This window comes from Carcharhinus amblyrhynchos, chromosome 26, assembly GCF_965287045.1.
Source record: "Carcharhinus amblyrhynchos chromosome 26, sCarAmb.v2.hapA, whole genome shotgun sequence".
Taxonomy (NCBI): Eukaryota; Metazoa; Chordata; class Chondrichthyes; order Carcharhiniformes; family Carcharhinidae; genus Carcharhinus; species Carcharhinus amblyrhynchos.
Genome location: NC_137349.1, coordinates 21883649 through 21904152, shown reverse-complemented (window position 1 = coordinate 21904152; position 20504 = coordinate 21883649). Strand labels below are relative to the sequence as shown.

Sequence of the window (20504 nt, the reverse complement as noted above, 5' to 3'; positions counted from 1 at the left end):
CCATTCAAAGACCTCTCAAGTTAAGCAAATTGAACATTTATCAATTTTGGTCTAATCTGCAGTGAGCATAGGTCCTTTGCTAAATGAAGTACAATCAGGAGAATCTTTGACACTAACATGATTATTTTGCTGCTGACAGTGTTGGAATTGTGACTAAAGACCTTGTCAGCCAACCATATTTCAATCTGCATCAATTCTATGGTGATTACCAAAATGACACATTGTCCATCCACAATCATTCCTATTTTTGAGAGGATAAGTGTGAAGCCTTAGCTTACTAATGGAGTAATTAAATGCTGAGATAACTACTATAACCTTTTACAAATATCACCTGTTATATAACGTATGCCCACCACAATGTGAGATCATGTTAAATATAAATGTCAAGTGTGTGGGGGTAATTTAAATTATTCCTTTTAATACTGAGAATTGTAGTATACCCTGTACTTACATTTGCTGGACAAAATAGATCTGTTTGGAGCATTGCTATATTTCTGCTGTTTTAATTACACAGTTCCATGTCACATAGTGAGAGATAATTTATGGTTTTACTTTTTGAGCAGAGAACTGTCAAATTGCAACATTAAAAGCATGTGACTTTTGCAAATTTGGTGGGACAAGACCAAGTTAGTAAAGTTGAGGATCAAAAATCATTACTGCATTAATGATCAACTTCAAAATTAAATTCAAAGTGCAATTGACTTAACATTTATAGAGATTTCCAGTGGTAAATCTCTTTAAACTGCACCATTGCATTTAAACTTGGAAACAGTTAATGACTAAAATTAAAAATATATATAAATTTGGTGAAAGGTTCACATTCTAAATGATTTTTATGAAAACACAATAATTACAAAGAAGTATTGCTTTGGTTTATAGAAAAGAGGGAAACTACAGGAGTACACACCCTTGAATGTTTTTAAAGTTCTAATGACCAGTTACAGATACTGGCAGAAGATGTCCAAGTGCATCTCTTTCCTAACATTAAGTTAGGGATGGATGTGTAGGACACACACAACTATGGAAGCAGAAAGTGGAATTTATTGGTAATAAGGTAAATTGTAAGACTAGTGACCAGCAACTTGTGGCCAGGGACCAAATGTGGCCCACCTGGGTTCTGAGTGTGGCCCGTGAGACATTTTGGTCATGGTTGCCACATTTTGCTGATTTTCGTCTGCATAGTTTTTTCTCTTATTGGTATGACTGAAGTGATATGCAGATAAAGCAAGGACAACTGAAGTGAGGTGCATGCTGATTGCATACACAATCACACTGACTGTTAGAGACATGTGCTCCCCTTGTGCCCAAAGAGTAAATATTTGTTTTGTTTTTACCACTTGAAGTTGATGATGGTTCTATTTGAATATAAATGATTCAAAATTCAGTAACTCATTATAAAATATTTGGTGTGTACTAAATGATTTAATCTTATTCGAAGGATCTTGGTTAGTGAACAAGTCTGATTTCAGTCTTGCAGCCCACTGAGATGAAGGAGGGCCACTCATGTGGCCCACTCACTGTAATCAAGCTTGTTCATCGCTGTGTTAGACCATTAATCTTTTAACTCTCGATCTAACTGGCACTTGCATACACATAATATGTCCAAGTATGTTAAGTATTGGTTAAATAATGCTGCATTTTATGGCAAATGAAAAATCATTTCAGTTGGCAGATTTGTTTTACCCCATTGTAAAAACAATTGATTTAAAATATCAAATGTTTGTGCTGTGATTATGTTTCACTGAAAGCTTGAACAAAAATTTAGCTTGGAAAATACTAATTGTGTACAGTTCTATAAAACTATTCAGAAGGTTGGCTCATACTCATAAGGTATGTTTGTAGATCCGTAAAATAAAATAACAATAACTAGTCCAAGGGTGGTTAAAGTTGTTGATCTTAAAGTTAATTTATTCTAGAAATAATGCTCATTTTGGCAGCAATTTTCTGAACAATTCCAACAAAATATAATGTGTAAAAGCTACAGAATAAGCCTGTAAGTTTTCAGCAAATATTAAATGGTGATAGATATTTACAGTTAATTATTTTTCTCTTATAAAAAAAATGTATTTAAACACAGGGACTGGTATTTTATGACCTTGCCTGCCCGAGGCCACAGAGAATTCCATTCTGCGAGCCTCACCCACCCTGCTTCCGGGGAGGGCATGCTGGTAAAATTCTGGCTAGGGCCTCTGCTTCAATATCCACTGTTACATATATAAAATTGCACTGTAATGGTGGCTGGAACCATTTGTTCAAATTAGTTCAGTGAAGTGATCACATTAACATGTTCAGAAACATATCAGTAGTACTTGTAAACTGATCATCATAATGACCCCTAATAACACAATCTGTAGATTATTACTGGATGTAGTTACAAATGACTTCAGTTTACCTAATCTAATATTCACAACTGGCTTCAATGCTTGTTTTTGGCAATTAAGGGCTGTTATTTCCATGAACGTTTGGAAACTAGTCCAGAAAGATGCTATGACTTGTAACTATTATATAGTAGATCAGAGTAGAAGCATGCTTGTTATGACATAATATTTAAAATTTTCTTTCTCACTTTGTCATCCTATAACTTAAAAATAGTTGTAATATTTGCACAGTGGTGCTCAATGCCTAGCTGCTGTTTCTATTTTGTTTCAAGCCTACTGATGTCTTGTGTCAAACTCCATGAGCCATCCTATAATACTTAGATTCTTAATGTAGCTTCTTCCATATGCTTCTCTTTTAGATCACTCATGTATAGTGTCTGGCTGAGTTGATTAATGTAGGCGCATAAGATTGTGATAATTGTGACTGTGTCAGAATCATGGGCATTCCTACTTCCACAAGTTAATAAACTGATGATTAACGATGCTAAATAGTTAGACTGCAAATGTATCTTCAAATATTGATCAATTTGATTCTACTTTTTGTCTGACATCAAGGAAGCCATTAATATTACTCACTTGAAAATTAAATGCAATAAACACCGTATTTGTTTGTGTTTTCCTTAGATTGCAACCTAAATAAGAAGACATTATAACTCAAATTATAACACAGTTTTATTTCCAGATAGAGGCCTAGGATTTTGTGCATAAGTCAGTTTTGCACGTTGAACACAACTGATTCTATTGAGATATTAAAATATGAATGAATCATTGATGTTAGTGGGGTAGATTGCAAACATAGATGTTGTGTAGCTGAGAAATAGACCAAAGAATCATGGCTTTAGTTCTTGCATAGCAAGCTCCTGATTCCAACTAACTCTTGATGAAAAGTAGAAAAAGATGTTTTCCCACATGACTGAGGTAGAATCAGCAGACAAATCTCTCTGCCCTATTTTTGTGAACCTATTTGCAAAATCATTCTAAAAAGCCATAAACAGAATTCGGAGTACATGGTAGATGCTGTTCCTCTCAGATAGGAAACGTTATTTAGTATCAGAATATGTAAAAAAAAACCAAGTGCAAACTTACAACTCAATTTTAAATGAAATAGCAATTAGTTGATATTGCTACAGTATATGCATTTATGGGAAATATTTAAAAAGCCATATAGAAGCCCAGTAGTTTTGATGTTTAATATATTAAAACCGTGGATTTAAACCTAATTGCCAACCAAAGTAATACTTGTTATTAATATCCTTTAAGATTGCAGTGCTTAAATTTTCCATATTATGAGAGGTGGAATAAACTTCTTGATAATTAGTAACTGACCACACATTATTTAAAGTCTTTGGCAAGCTTTTTAACATGTTATTTTAATAAAACTTGATTCAGGTATCAGTGAAACTATACCTCAATAGACACAATAGAATGCCTGTAAATAGAGGAGTTCATCAAAGAAGGAATCACTAAACAAGAGATGCATCTCAGATTTAATCAACAAGATATTTATTTGCAATCCGGCAAGAATTATTCATGATCGGTCAGTAAAAATAATAAGTGCCAGAAATATTAATTCTTTCCCTTGAGGGACTTTTTTTTGTTTTCCTGTTTAATAATTGTCAAGTTAAAACAAAGAATGTAAAATATAAAAATTAAATAATTAGTTGAAAATGGCACAGAAATCAGAATTGTAGTTATATGAATACAGCCTATTTATTTCCTGCCAATAGTGTCCACGATGACTGACCTTGTGGTTTGTGCTCAATGTCAAGCCTTAGATGTTTTTTAATCCATGTATTAATGTTTTGTAATTTATTTCATCATTGCATTCACTTTGTGCAGGCTATGGTAAGTGCTTTATATGTGGTGTAATCTAGGTCTAGTGAAGATCTAATAGTGATGCATAGACCTTGAACCAAATATCACTGAATTAAATAGGTCACGTTAAGTGTGGTTATGAATCCCCTCAGGTGATATTAATTGGTCAGTTTCTTATCTTATCAGAGCAATTGAAATTTACAGTTACCTGATAAGTTTTCAAGCTTAAAATATAATAATTACAGAACAGGTTTTGAAGACAATCTTTTATCAATCTTTTATCAAATCTTAAAGTGTAATTTTTTTTACAGTGGAGCAAGAAACAAATTGTCATAAAGTTAACCAGGGATTTAATGGACTTTTGTGATTCTTTTCTTTGCTTATGCAATTTTATTTTATTGAATTGCTAGACATGAGTAGCAAGTAGCCTGACCACAAAATGCATACAAAAGTAATACTTATGGTTTTGCATATAAGCCCCACACCACATTCTACGTCTGCCTAGTTTGGATCATTTTGGTTCAGGATTCATGCACTCCTGCATCCTTTCTTCCTATATTTTTATTTTGTGTAGAATTGTTTAGATCAAATTAGATTGGGACAGTAACATACCTTCATCAATGACCAAGCAATTTTTAGAAGCCATTGCCAGCTAAGCAGTTTTAAAGGTGTTACTTAAATACAAAATATTAACATTTTTAGTTGGGCTCCAAAATGGAGATTCTTCATGATGTGCCAAATAATGTTTGTCCAATAACAAATCCTTACTTTATCTAATGTTTCAGCAATGATATTGTTTCATGTCTCTCCTAGATTGAAGTTCTTTCTAGAAACTGTTAAAATGGAAGCCACTGGCATTGAAAATGAAACTATTTCTAATTTTCAAATCCAAAGCTTTACAGATTCTTAAGGAGTGAATGATATTAAGGAGTGAATAATAATATACAATACCAAGTGAAACTAGCGCAGATGGCTATATAATTAATAAAGGAAAAGTAACTCTAGTTATTTGAGATTTTGATATCTTTGCTTCTGGTTTATTTATTTATCAATTAATAGACATTCACTCATGCCAAATATACCATCCATAAAATTCTTCTGACATTAAACTTCTGTCTTTAGTCATTCAGCTGATACATCTTCAGACAATCATTACCTAGTTTTGTGCGCTTGTTTTTTTAAATCAATTAAAAGAAGTTTAATTTTGCTGAAATGTAAAATTGCAGTATTTGCATAGAATTGTTTGAGGCAAGATGCTTCAACAGTTTAAGGGGTTTTTCTTTGCTGGCCATTTGGTTCTATTCTGGTTGTTGAATAAGAAATGCTGCTTCCTTTTTGGGGGTTAGTTTCCCTGTTATATGTACTGCATAATATCAGCTGTTACAAAAACACAATTTGCCTGAAAAATGTTTGGGGTATGTCTTTGAATGTATAGGTAATCTATCTCTTTATTTATATAGTCTTTGGTGCAATCAAGAAAAGCTGGCATCACTTCTGCACTGGCAACTCGTACTCTTAATGATGAAGAACTGGTAAGATGAGTTGCTACATAATTTTGTTCCAAACATAAATTCTTTTAAAATGTTTAAGTTTTGAATTATCTGTGGAGCTTCTTTTCAGATTGTAAATTGTCATTTATAATTGTTTTTTTTCTGGTGAAGAAAGGAAATATCCACTTCTGAAAAAAGGAAGAGGAGGAGATTGAATGGAAAAATAAATTGGTTACAATATTAATCTCTCCCAAAACAAGTTGGTTTAGTCTGATTGGGGGATCAATATATCATCTCCTCCACGTCTTTGATATCAATAGACTTGACTGTTCCAGCGCTAACCTCCCATCTTCTAACTTCCATTAATCTGAGCTCATCCAAAGTAATGCTACACTTACCATAACTCCCAAATCCTATTGATCCATTACCCTTATTCTCACTGATTTATATTGGCACCTGGTCTGGTAAAGTGCCAATCTCAAAATTTTCCTCATTTTTGGATCCCTCCATTACTTTGCCCCTCTTTATTTCTGTAACCTTTTCTAGTCCTATAATATTCCACGATCTCTGCCACCAATCCTTTTGTTTCCTCAATTTTAATGGCTGCACCATTTGTTACTGTGAGTTCAGCTGCCTGGGTCCCAAGGTATAGAATTCTGCCTGTCCCCCTATCTTTTCTCTCCTCTTAAGATACTTTGTAACTGATGCTTTAATTCTGATTTTAGCCCTCATAAAAATGAGTCCTTTTCTTATCCTTTTGAGGTAGAAAGGTTGGTAGTGGTTATTGATTATATTACCATAAGTTTTCATCTACCACTGAGCTGAATTGCTTGTGATGCTTGTCATCTGTGCAATTTTTTTGGAAACATGGTATTTTCAAAAGATGCTAATATCACATTCCGCAACATATGAAAGCTATTTAATTTAGTGTAAGTTGTGCTTCTTTTAAAGTTAAGGAAATTCATTTCTCAGTTGGTATCAGATTACTCACTGTAATAGCTTAATATCAATATCAGCCTGATGTGAACAATTGGCTATAAAGCAGACAGGAGAAGAATTTGCAAGGTTTTCTTTAAATTAAACTAATATTTTTCATTAATATATGTACTACAGAAACATTACTTGATCCTAAGCTCCATACAGCAAAATGCATGCTAATGAAATATTTCTGTTTGTTAGAAAAACCATGTTTACAAGAAGACCTTGCAAGCCTTAATCTACCCTATTTCTTGCACAACACCACACAATTTTGAAGTGTGGACAGCAACCACGCCCACATATTGCTATGAATGTGAAGGATTACTATGGGGAATCGCTCGCCAGGGAATGCGTTGCACTGAATGTGGAGTTAAATGTCATGAAAAGTGCCAAGATCTTCTCAATGCAGATTGTTTACAGCGTAAGTCACTTGCATGGATTTTTATTTTCCTTATCTGGAGCTTTTTTATTTGTGATTAATATACTATAAGTACTCATAACAGTTATACCCATTAGAACTATTTAATTGGCAGCATCATTCTTACAGGTTTATTCTTACACAAAATATATTGAACTTTTATCTCTTTGAGGGGCACCCAGAACATTTTTGGCAGGATGGTTGGGTTTGAATATTTTTCAGTCCAATTTAAATGCAATTCAACACTGAGTAGAAAGTAGCATTGTTTTAGGTTGGATGTTGTAGTTTCTCCTCTCTGGAATTGCAGCATACAGTACTGTCAAGCAGCCATTACAAAACAAAAAACCTCATGATTAAATTATGAATTATTGTTAAGTCCTCAAAAACAAAACACAGTTAATAAAATGTTAATTCTTGTTAAACGTGATTTTTTTTTAGCATCTCAATTTACATGGCTGAGAACCTTGCTGTATATTAGTAAACAACTGTTCCAATTTTCCACTATATTCAAAGTGTTGTTAGATTTCATCTACTAGCACTACTTCTACCATTATTTCAGGTGCTGCTGAAAAGAGTTCAAAACATGGAGCAGAAGACCGAACACAAAATATCATTATGGTTCTAAAAGATCGAATGAAAATCAGAGAAAGAAATAAGCCAGAAATCTTTGAGCTCATCCAGGAGGTATTTGGACTTCCAAAATCAGTACACGCACAACAGATGAAGGCAATTAAACAAAGTGTACTGGATGGCACATCAAAGTGGTCAGCAAAGATCAACATCACTGGTAGGCTTTTTGAATTTTGTTTGAATAAAACAAAATGGGTGGGATTTTCCTGCAACACTTGTCCCAAAACTGGAGAATCCCATCCAAAGTCAATGGACCTTTGCATGGTCTCTTCCCCACCGCCATCTCCCTCCCCCCCCCAACAATTCCCGTGGCAGGTAGGACAGGGAAATTCCCCCCTTTTTACCTCATGTACAAATTGTAGTTGCAGATTATACTCCTTGGGCCAGACTTCTCCCTTTGAGTCAAGAAGCAAAAGTTGAGCCATTTCCTTATGTTGCATTTCAGATTGCTGAAAGTCAGCCCATTTGCATAAAATTTTCATCAGTCAGAGTCGAGGGCAGGCCAGTGTCATGATTGTTGCCTCCTGAAGCAGGCCCAAAGTGGGCAGATGCCAAGGCTGGCAGGTAAAAGGCCCACCCTGTTTACTGAATCGTCAACCCAGTCTCTACAAGGTGGTTAGGCTCCCTGATCCTCACACCTCACGCTCAGAGGCCCCTCCATGTTCTCGTGCACCCTTCATGCTCTTTTTCTACACTCCATGGCCACCCCCTGTGCACCCCACCTGCATCCTCTGTATGTACTCACTGCACTATGTACAGAATCCATAAGCTACATTATATTTGACAATTTTTGAAATGCTTAGAAAATCAAAAAAGACAATCATTCGTTCAGATCCTGTTTGAATAAAACTGATCCTCTTAGAAACTCATAACTGTCCAACTGAGCCATTGAAGTTCCCATTGAAAAAACAACCTCTCTTCTCAAGTGCTGATTAATCTGTCAAAATAAGCAAACAGCCACTCAAAAACCACTTCAAAACATTTAATCTTATTAACTGATCATAAAACTGTCAATTGGACAAAGCACCCATGTGTCCTTCTGTTGCTGCAAAGCTGCATAGAGAGGGTTCCCCGAAAGGACCTGGTGTTTGGTTGAGCTTGGGCAGTGGACAAAGAGTTGATCTTAAGACTCTTCCCCCAGGACGGAGGTCTTGTGGCTAGATTGCCCTTCTTGGCCTGGGAAAAGTGGAGATCACTCTTGGAATGGTGATCTTGGGCAGATTTCTTCTCAAAATCGAAAGCTGTGATATTAGAACTCAAACTAAATTATTGAAATGTTAATGAGAATTGTGTACAAAATGGTATTATCTTTATCTGCTTCAAAGCAGTGAAATTATTTCCTGTTTAGTCTCTTTTTCTTCAAGATTAATTAAAGTTTAATTGCTGCTTTACCTAATGTTAGACTGTTAAAAATGACTGGCATGATGTGGAGATGCCAGCGTTGGACTGTGGTAAACACAGTAAGAAGTCTCACAACACCAGGTTAAAGTCCAGGTTTATTTGGCAGCAAAGCAACTAGTTTTTGGAGTGCTTGCTGCCCTTTGATTAGACGAGTGGGATTTCAGTTCACAGACAGGGAATATAAAGGCACAAACTCAATTTACAAAATAATGATTGGAATCCGAGTCTTTACAGCTAATCAAGTCTTAAAGGTACAGACAACGTGAGTGGAGAGAATGTTAAGCACAGGTTAAAGAGATGTGTATTGTCTCCAGCCTGGACAGTTAGTGAGATTTTGCAAGCCCAGGCAAGTCGTGTGGGTTACAGATAGTGTGACATGAACCCAAGATCCCGGTTGAGGCCATCCTCGTGTGCAGAACTTCGCTATCAGTCTCTGCTCAGCAACTCTGTGCTGTTGTGTGTCGTGAAGGCTGCCTTGGAGAATACTTACCCGAAGATCAGAAGCTGAATAACCATGACCGCTGAAGTGTTCCCCAACAAGAAGAGAACAGTCTTGCCTGGTAATTGTCGAGTGGTGTTCGTTCATCTGGTGTCGTAACGTCTGCATGGCCTCCCCAATGTACCATGCCTCAGGACATCCTTTCCTGCAGCATATCAGGTAGACAACGTTGGCCGAGTTGCAAGAGTATGTACCATGTACCTGGTGGATGGTGTTCTCACGTGAGATGATGGCATCCGTGTTGATGACCTGACAGTCTTGCAGAGGTTGCTGTGGCAGGGTTGTGTGGTGTCTGGTCATTGTTCTCCTGAAAGCTGGGGACTTTGCTGCGGCCAATGGTCTATTTGAGGTTGTGCGGTTGTTTGAAGGCAAGAAGTGGGAGTGTGGGGATGGTCTTAGCGAGATGTTTGTCTTCATCCATGACATGTTCAAAGCTCCAGAGAAGATGTCATAGCTTCTCCGCTCCAGAGAAGTACTGGATGATGAAGGGTATTCTGTCCACCGTGTCACGTGTTTGTCTTCTGAGGAGGTTGGTGCCATTTTTCGCTGTGGCACGTTGGGACTGTTGATCGATGAGTTGAGTGCCATATCCTGTTCTTATGAGGGTATCTTTCAGCATCTGAAGGTGTGAGTTGCAATCCTCCTCATCTGAGCAGATCCTGTGTATACGGAAGGCTTGTCCATAGGGGATGGCTTCTTTAACATGTTTAGGGTGGAAGCTGGAGAAGTGGAGCATCATGATGTTATCTGTGGGCTTGCAGTACAGTGAAGTGCTGAGGTGACCGTCCTTAATGGAGATGCGTGTGTCCGTGGTGAGATGGAACTTGTTGATGTCATCATATAGTTGTATCAGTGATTGTTCATCATGAATCCAAAGGAAGAAAATGTCATTGATGTATCTCGTGTATAGCATTGGTTGAAGGTCCTGTGTGGTGAAGAAGTCTTGTTTGAACCAGTGCATGAAGATATTGGCATATTGAGGTGCGAATTTGGTCCCCATGGCTGTTCCGTGTGTCTGGATGAAGAACTGGTTGTTGAAGCTGAAGACATTGTGGTCCAGGATGAAGCAGATGAGTTGTAAAATTGCGTATGGAAACTGGCGGTTGTCAACATTGAGTACTGAGGAAATTCTAGCAATTCGTGGGGGATGCTGGTGTAGAGTGCCGAGACATCTATTGTGATGAGGAGTGCTCCTGGTTCAACTGCTCCATTTGTGCTGAGTTTCTGTAGGAAGTCCATATTGTCATGATAAAAGCTGGGAGTTCTTTGTACAATGGGTTTCAGGATGCCCTCGACAGATCCGGAGAGGTTCTCGCACAGGGTCCCGTTGCCCGATACAATGGGACAGCTGGGTGTGTTTGCCTTGTGTGTTTTCGGGAGGCAGTAGAGATCTCCAATGCGGGGAGTACATGGGATGAGAGTACGGAAGGTGCTCTGAAGGTCTGGATCAAAGGTCTTGATCAGAGTGATGAGTTGATGAGTGTGTTTTTTGGTCGGAACTGCAGATAACTATCTGTAGTGCTTCCTGTTGTTCAGTTGTCGGTACACTTTGCAGTAATCCGTTCTGTTCAGTATGATGATGGCTGCTGGTTTGATGACAATGATGCAGTGGGTCTTTAGAGCGCAGATGGCATTGCATTGTGCTTGGGTGATGTTTAGGGCTATCTTGTGAGTGCAGCTGATGAATTGGGTGTTGATGCAGTTCCTCATGGCTTGCACATACATGTCAAGTCAAGTCAAGTCAAGGGCAGTGGCCTTCCAGAAGAGTCCAATTCGACTCTTGCCTCTTCGGTTGCTGCACTGTGGATCTTTCTGTCGGCTGTTCCAGTTCATTGGCTGTCTCATTGTGTTCGCTGTTGGCCTCTTGGGGTTTATGGAAGAACTCCGCAGCCTCATTCACCTGATGAATTCCTCTGTGTCTGCTGTGGGACTGATAGGGTCTGTTTTGGTGGTGGGCAGAAATTGAGCCCCCGGCTGAGAACTTTGACTTCATCTGGTTGAAATGTGTAGTCCAACAAGTTGACAATGGACTTCCCTGCAGTGGTACTATTTTCTACTGTGGTTCCGGGGCAGACTTGGTTGCTACTTGGTTGCCGAGTTTCTCAAGTTTCCTGTTCTTGGTGTGCATGTAGATGGTGTAGTTCCTTTGTCTCGTCTGCTTGGCAGATTTTCGCAGCTGGTCTGCATCCTGAACGCAAGTTGAGAATATGGACTCTATCTTGGTTTCTGGCATTTGCTGTAGAGCTAGTGTGTGAGGTGGTTGAGGAGTGTAAGAGAGGTGCAACAGCAAAGTCTCTCAGCATAGTCTGTGTAGTAAGTTGACCTGAGTGGGTTCGTGATCTGTAGTCCTTTCGGTATCTTGTCTGCTTCCTTGCATCTTTGTAGAAACTTGATGTCTGTGTCGATATGCACAAACTTCTTGGAGATGCTCTCTACTTGGAGCTGGCAGTTTGCGGAGTGGATGGTAGTCATGATGTGGAGATGCCGGCGTTGGACTGAGGTAAACACAGGACTGTCTGGAGACAATATGCATCTCTTTAACCTATGCTTAATACTATCTCCATTCACATTGTCTGCACCTTTAAGACTTGATTAGTTGTAAAGACTCGCATTCTAATCAGTATTCTGTAAACTGAGTGTGTACCTTTATATGCCCTGTTTGTGATCAGAACTCCCCACTCATCTGACGAAGGGGCAGAGTCCCAAAAGCTAGTGGCATTTGCTATCAAATAAACCTGTTGAACTTTAATCTGGTGCTGAGAGACTTCTTACTGTGTTTACCCCAGTCCAACGCCGGCATTGCCACATCATAACTTTTAGTTCCCACAAAGACAGACCGAGTCGGGTTTTAAAATTGGGACTACGTGAGTGGTGCATTTGGCAAATTGTACTGAGTGTATAATGCCAAGTTCCTCTAGACATTCCAGCTTGGTCTCTACTTTGGCAGGACATAGGCAGGAACAGGTTGTGCCTTGAAATATTTAAGTTGGGCTTCTGGGTCTAAGTAGATCTTGGCCCTGGAACCTTTAATCTTCCAGAGACCTTGAAACACAAGGGTACTTCCCAATTACTTTTTATTGGTTGCAGGACCCATTTGAAAGATCTGTTGCCAATCCAGGCTGATTTTCTGCAGCCAGTTCTTTCCTAAGAGCTGGGCCTTGGTCCTTGCACTACTATTAGGGGAAGTTAGATTGTCTGTCGTCCATGTGTGATTTGGTTACTCTTGTTCCAAGAATGAGCAAGAGCTCCCTGGTGTACTTGGCCAAACTAGCTTGGTGTCTCGCAGGCTTAAAGGCAAGTTGCTCTGTTGGAGTTGCCTATAGGTGTGCTCCCGAACGTTAGATGCTATGGTACCTGTGTCTACCTCTAGAGGATGGGCAGCTACTTGGAGTTGAATCTGGATTGGGGCTACTTTGGGTGCAGTGATGCAATTTAGTTGCATCAATTCCTCATTCTTGGACTGATTTATTTGAAAAGCCCTGTTTTGAGGTGGCTTCGTTCTTCAGCCTGGGTGATATGCATTTCACCTGCTTTGAATAGCCTTGTCTGCTGCAAGCCTTACAACTGCAAGTACAGCATGGATGTGCTTGCTCCTCACTCTTTGTGGAGAAACCTCCCGTCCAATTGCTCTTCCTTGGCAGTAAATGGGAGACATGAGTGTTTTCTGCGGAATGGCGGTTGCCCAAGGCTAAGGATTGTTCTGTCTGTGGATCCTTGAAACTCCTGGATCCCTTTCTCCATGTTTTTGTGATAATGGGCCAGTTCTAAGGTCCAGATTCGGTCCAGTCCTTTTGAGTTGCTATGTTATTTGTTCCACATACCATTTATGAGGATGTGTCTAGGGCGGTGAATAGAGGAGAGCCGGTGGATGTGGTCGGTCTTGATTTTCAGAAGGCGTTTGACAAGGTACCTCACAAGAGGTTATTGCAGAAGGTCAGGGGGCATGGAGTTGGGGGTAGGGTGTTAGCGTGGATAGAGGATTGGTTGTCAAATAGGAGGCAGAGAGTGGGGGTCAATGGATGTTATTCGGATTGGCAGTTGGTGACTAGTGGAGTGCCCCAGGGGTCGGTGCTGGGGCCTCAGCTATTTACCATTTATGTAGATGATCTGGAGGAGGGAACCGAGTGTATGGTGTCGAAATTTGCGGATGACACCAAGATTGGTGGAACGGCAAATTGTGCGGAGGGTGTGGAGAGTCGGCAGAAGGATCTAGATAGGCTGGGCGAGTGGGCCAGGAACTGGCAAATGGAATTTAATGTTGGCAAGTGCGAGGTGGTCCACCTTGGTAGGAATAATGGTAGGAAGGATTATTACTTACGTGGCGAAAAACTGCAGCAGGCAACGGTGCAGAGGGACCTTGGGGTCCTTGTGCATGAGTCGCAAAAACCCAGCTTGCAGGTGCAGCAGGTGGTCAGGAAGGCGAATGGGATGCTGGCCTTCATAGCGAAGGGGATTGAATATAAAAGTAGGGAGGTCTTGCTGCGGCTGTATAGGGCATTGGTGAGGCCGCAGCTGGAGTACTGTGTGCAGTTTTGGGCGCCGTACTTATGCAAGGATATTTTGGCCTTGGAGGGAGTGCAGAGGAGGTTTACTAGGCTGATGCCGGAGTTGAGGGGGTTGAGCTATGAGGAGAGGCTGAATAAATTAGGCTTGTACTCGTTAGAGTTTAGAAGAATGAGGGGAGATCTCATTGAGACGTATAAGATGATGAATGGGATGGATAGGATAGAGGTGGAGAGACTCTTCCCGCTCAGAAAGGACAGTAGGACTAGGGGGCACAACCTCAAGATAAAGGGGGGGTGGTTTAGAACGGAGTTGAGGAGGAACTTCTTCACTCAAAGGGTGGTGAATCTCTGGAATTCTCTGCCCGTTGAAGTGGTGGAGGCTACCTCGCTAAATATTTTTAAGACGCGGGTTGATGGGTTTTTGATAAGAGAGGGGATTAAGGGTTATGGGGAGAGGGCGGGAATGTGGAACTGAGCCACGACAGATCAGCCATGATCTTATTGAATGGCGGGGCAGGCTCGAAGGGCTAGATGGCCTACTCCTGCTCCTATTTCTTATGTTCTTATTATGTACCAAGTGGTTCCTTAACATTTCCAGTTATGCTGGCCCGTACTCAGTGTTCCACCAATTTCCGTAGACTTGTCAACAATTCCATAACCAATCATCCAGAAAATCTATTTGCTGCTTTAAACCTGGATCGCTGTAATATAACAGGTGGTTTTGGATCATAGCGGTTTGCTACCCAATCTATCAATTCATTTAAAGGATTTTGAATCTGGGGCTGCCGGTTAGATAAAACTCTTTATGATGCTGAAACCTGGAATCCCACAGGTAGTCAGAAGGATGACTTTTTGCCAATCATCCCCTTCTATTCCGTTTGCCCAGAAGAAGTATTTCATTCATTTGGCATTCTGGAGCCAATCCTCCACACCCACATCACACAGTTCCAATCTTCTGAACAATGGCATTTTCAAATCTCCTCGTTACACTCTTACCAGGTGGAGGGGTACCTGGTGTCATCTCTCAAAGTGCCTATACTTACTCTCTCTCACCACCCATTCCATCTGTGCCCTAGCATGTAACCAGCTGATCAAGATTGCCCCAATGCATGCCAAGATATCACAGTCTTCAACTGGGCGGTCAAAGCTCAGAGCTGCTCAAGATCAGCTTTCACCTGCATTTGAAATATCCTCAATTGAAAATCAGTAGCCTTTCACCTCCCAAGCTGTAGCCATTGGGGAAATAATTTTTGTAGGAGCACTGAGATAGGAAAATTAACATATTGTGGGTGCATCTACAGTAAATGGACTGCAGTGGTTCAAGAAGGCAGCTCACTACCGCCTTCTCAAAGGCAGGTAGGGATGGGCAATAAGTAACAGTACTCACATTGCGTGAAAGAATAAAAAAAAAACACAAGGGCTTGCACAAGGATGATTCATGTGTTTTTGTTAATACTGACATACTAACCTTTAAGTAGCGCATGAACCCATTAAATAACACCGATGAAAGGTTCTTTCAGTAATTAGCACTTGGCAAATTCACTAGGTAACTTAACCATACCAAAATTGAAATTGTGACCTGCAAGAAATTCAGGATCCTAATGTAGGTAACATATTCAGCTCCTTAAATAATCCATATGTGCACCTCCAACTCCAATGCGGTTCCTCATACCAGTGTGGCAAGAACCCTTTCCATCAAATTGTAAGCTTAGAAGGCCATTTAACATTTGATTCACAGACATTGCCTGACAAATCACTAGTCCATTGTTTTCTGTGCAGGGTTCAAACTGAGGTCAAGTACCAATTTCTACGGTTTCAAAATCATCTAGAAAAGTAAACTCTAGAATCACATTTGCAATGTCTTATTTTATGTGACACAGGACCTCATGTGATTTTTGCTGGAAGATTCTCCTTAGCTCCTTGACCTGGATTTGGATTGGCTGCAATGATTAATTGCTTGCAATGTATCTTTACCTTTATAATGATCATGTAAGGACCTCCCTAAGATATTCTAGAAGTTGTGTCTGTAGTCAGAACAAAAATAGACAATATGATCTTTGCTAAGAGTACCCCACAAGTTTACCTTTCCCTTCAAGGCAATAAATTCAAGACTTCACTTTTCCCAAAAAGTGTTTTGAGCCGACTTTGATGTGACTATTTCAACCTTTAGTCCCAGCAACCCCAATAATCTTCAGGCTCAGTATAAATAAAATATTATTTCTTTCTGAACAATGTTTTGCAATAAGCCTTATGCTTATAGAAAATGATCCCATGCTAAGGAGCTAATGGCTCCTTTACATAGCGAGTACTAGCTCAGCACCAATTTTTACTTCAGAACAAATTGAACACTCACCTTTACTGTTATCAATGCAATGCGCTATGTTTGAGCAAAGCAAAACTTTGTGACTTTGAAGTACAATTGCACTACAGATTCTGCAGTGATGTGAACTGAAAGTTGGATTGAATCACTAACTGCAATATACGTGGGTTCACAATTCAACATGTTAATAAAGAGATGACAAATGTGTTTAGCCAGCTGTTGCAAAAATGCTGGCTGGCAGTTCTGCAAACATTATGTTGAGGCAGTTCCATTGTAGTAATTACAATAAATATGACATTTCTGCTTCAATTAATTGGCCAATTCCATAATCATAAAAGTCAATAGAGCAATTTTATAAACATAAAAGGCACATTACTGTTTATTTAATAATTTAGGGTCTGTTGAACTCTGAATTTTCTCATGCCTATAATCTCTGCTGAGAGTTGATAACATTAAAATTGTCTCATGCATGTAATACCTTATAGATCAAACAAAGGTTATAATTGTGGTTTTAAAATGGCTACAATAAACAGTGTTACAGTGCAAGGAAAGATCTGTAATGTATTCTTCAGAGAGCCAAATAAAATAAAAGATAAAAGCTTAAAATAACTCCAATCTCTCATAATTGTGAAAAGTTTAGTACGTAATATAAATTCTGTTTGATCATTTTCTTTCCTTTATACAGTCAAAACATATTTTGATGTATTCTCCAGTTCACCACAGCCATATATACATACACACACATACATACATACGTTTCATTCATTCTATTGGCAGCACTTTGTAGGAAAGTTTGAAATGAAGCCAGAAATCTATATAACCTAATGTGCTCGATGAGAATGGAGTTGAGTGCCCCATTTATATCCTGCCTGACTTTTGAGTTCATTGGAGTGTAAACTGAGCAAATGACCAGAAAGGACTAGGGTTACAATTGGATCTATAATATCCCAAACTTAGCATAATTCTAATTAAAAAATTGTAGTGTAAATTTCTGCAGTAGCAGTTGTGTACTGTATATAATCGCATATTATGTCAAACAGTGTGATTATGTTTTTAATCATAGGATAGAAAATGGTGCAAATACTTAAAATAGCAACTTAAAGTTATATATTATAAATATATAATTATAAAGTTATAAACTTAAAATTTCACTTACAATATCACTGGCTACGTCAGCATTTATTGTTCATACCAAATTCCCTTTGAGAAGGTGGAGGCGAGCTGCCTTCTTGAACTGCTGTAGTCCCTATGTTGGAGGTGGTTCTTCCCCAACTAAATATTTCACCATATGTGCTTGATCAGAGCCTTCCATGTACAGTTATTTTTCTACAGGAAGACTTTGTGTTGTGATCGTCAATAAATATGACTAACCTTTTTATGAACTTTCTTTAGAGAAACGTGAAAGCTTACATTAAGTTCCTTGGAAAAGTTGCTTTTAACTCTGTTAATACAAGTACCATTTTCTTAGACTTTAGAAATTGATTTTCCTGCTATTGGTGGCCAGCAAGTTCACTTCACAATCACAAACGGTAATTGAAGAAAATGCCTGGCTGATTAGTTGTTTAAAGGTGAATTAGTGCTGCAGTTATAATGTTGCTACAATAATGTTTCCATTTCAAAGACGTGAGAAACCTTTTAGAGTATATAATCTATCACTATTTGACAGATTATCAAGTGTTGGGTATACTTAGAGCAATATGAAGCCAGATTCATAAAGTGCTCAGGAAATCAGAAGGACTTGCTGGACATTTTATCAACTTACCCAGAGCTTACTTAATTGGTTGAAATTGTCAACACTCCTGCCCCCCCATCTGTGCAGTGCCCTGGTTGTGAGTCTCTGATTCACAGGCAGGCATCTGAAGCAAAATCCCACCAACTGTGAATAGCCACTGTGAATACTGAAATGAGCTCTGTGCCTCCAATATTTCTGTACTCTTGATCCCATTCAGGATGCTGGAATATAAATTCCACCTGAAACTGGGCATTAGATTTTTTTTTCCTTTTTAAAGATGATATTGACAATTATGACTAAAAAAGAACCCGACAAGAAAACTATTTCAGTGAGATAAAAGAAAACAGGATTCTAATATGTGCTGTTTGTGCATTGGCCAAAAATAATGTCAAATCAAAAGTAAATGTGACAGGCCTTGAAATTTCATTTTAATGAGATTGTCTTTGGAAAATAGAGTTGAAGAGAAGCTGGCTGGGGGTGGAATTAACATTATGTGGGATGCAATTATATGCAGTTGACTAACTGCTGTTTCCACTGTGTGGGAGTTCTATGGTTCACTTAAATGTATCCTGGAAGTTTGTCAGACTCTTGGTAAATATCTCAGTTTGGAAAAATGCGTGGGAACTGACTAGTTGTAAGAGGTTATCCCCTTACCCTGTGCATATATTTCTCAGCCTTGGCACAAAGCCATTAGCTCCAGAGGTTTGGTGCTAGTGCAAGTCTTCCTTTTAGATACCATGGCTGTAAAAATGAGAATTCTGTTTTTAATGAAATAATGACATTACTGAGATCATCGGTATGTGCCTTAAGGAATAGCTAAAGCACTGATATACAGATTATTGTTACAGACACAGTGAAGAATATCCAACCTACATATCGCGTGAAAAGAAACTGGAAGAATTTTCTGTTATTATAATTCAGGTCAGAAACTCAAGTGTTCCATGAGGCCTGCCTGGATCATAAGTTTTGCACTTTGAATTTGACTAGGATAAGCATAATATGTTTAACTTCAGGTATGATTCAAATGACCCACCTGGAAGTTTTCATCAAACAAGGTTTATTTAAGAATATAGTTAATATGTATGGAAAGAAAATTAGTAATAACCTTTATCAATTACAAACAAAAACAAAACAACCAAGAAAATGTGTAACCTTTTAACAAATATATCTAAAATGTTCCAAACATAAACTTCCCATAGGCAAAAATCCTTTCCACAGGTTTAACACAGCAAAGACTAATGCCCATGTGATACTGGAATTGGGTTCTTTGGTTGGAGCATTGAAAATCATGACTTCTCAGTTTTGTAACTTCTAGCAGCCCTCTGGACACACTCAGAACAGTTTGAAGCCAGAACAGCTTCCCAGAACGCCAAAGAGACTCTGCTCAAGCCAGCAGCAGATGTTCTATTCAAGGAAGGCAAGAAGCCTTGCTTCCAATGAACCAGCAAAATTTCCAAAATCAGGGAGAGAGAGAGAAAAACACTTCTTTTCAGCTTGATGTCCCATCTGAAACTAAAAACTGCATCCAGCCAAAACAGAAAATGAAATCTTAAATTCACTAGTAGAAAAAAAAGTCCAAAACATATGACCTTCCTCCTAAAAATACGGGGTCATAAAAGATCCCAGAGTAAAAAATAAACAACCCCATTTAAGCCACTGAAGGAGCAATAACGACTTCTAGCAGATGGCCCAGTTGCAATGAAACCAAAACTGCTTATATATTCAGAGAACATGATTTTAAAAAAAATTCTTAAAGGTGCAGTAATGTCACACTGCCATTTATGAATAAAAGATCATTTCTTGATACATGAACAGGAGCTGGCTACTAGAGGTATCATAACTGAAACATTTCTTCGAACAGTTCCAATATATCTAATAAAAGGATAAATTAGAATCAAATTATGCAACTAGAAGGACAAACTTTGAATAAACAAACATTATGTAGGATGCAGTAAGAATAACTTGGATTTTTAAAAGCTAGAATAGAAATAATTACATATTAAGAAGGATATTAAAATGCATATTAATTAATCAAAAAGAAAATATATTTCTATAAATACATATAATATTACTAAGTTATTATAAAATTCATCAAAACTGAACAGAGATTTTGATACAATCAACATACCATCACGATAGGGGTGGCATGGTGTCACAGTGGTTAGCACTGCTGCCTCACAGCACCAGGGACCTGGGTTTGATTCTTGGCTCAGGTCACTGTCTGTGTGAAGTTTGCACATTCTCACCATGTCTGTGTGGGTTTCCTCCGGGTGCTCCAGCTTCCTCCCACAGTCTAAAGATGTGCAGGTTATGTGGATCAGCCATGGTGAATTGCCCT

At 38.8% G+C, this 20504-nt stretch overlaps 1 protein-coding gene across 1 annotated transcript in view; it reads left to right on the top strand.

Annotated features, from left to right (window-relative positions):
- The window catches only part of LOC145358503 (protein unc-13 homolog A-like), a 367395-nt gene that overhangs the window by 228795 nt on the left and 118096 nt on the right, over positions 1–20504 (top strand). Inside the window, exons 15-18 of the mRNA XM_080212618.1 lie at positions 4218–4223; positions 5654–5725; positions 6863–7082; positions 7639–7866. Of these exons, the coding sequence (XP_080068744.1) occupies positions 4218–4223; positions 5654–5725; positions 6863–7082; positions 7639–7866 (526 nt within the window). The remainder of the gene's footprint in view (positions 1–4217; positions 4224–5653; positions 5726–6862; positions 7083–7638; positions 7867–20504) is intronic.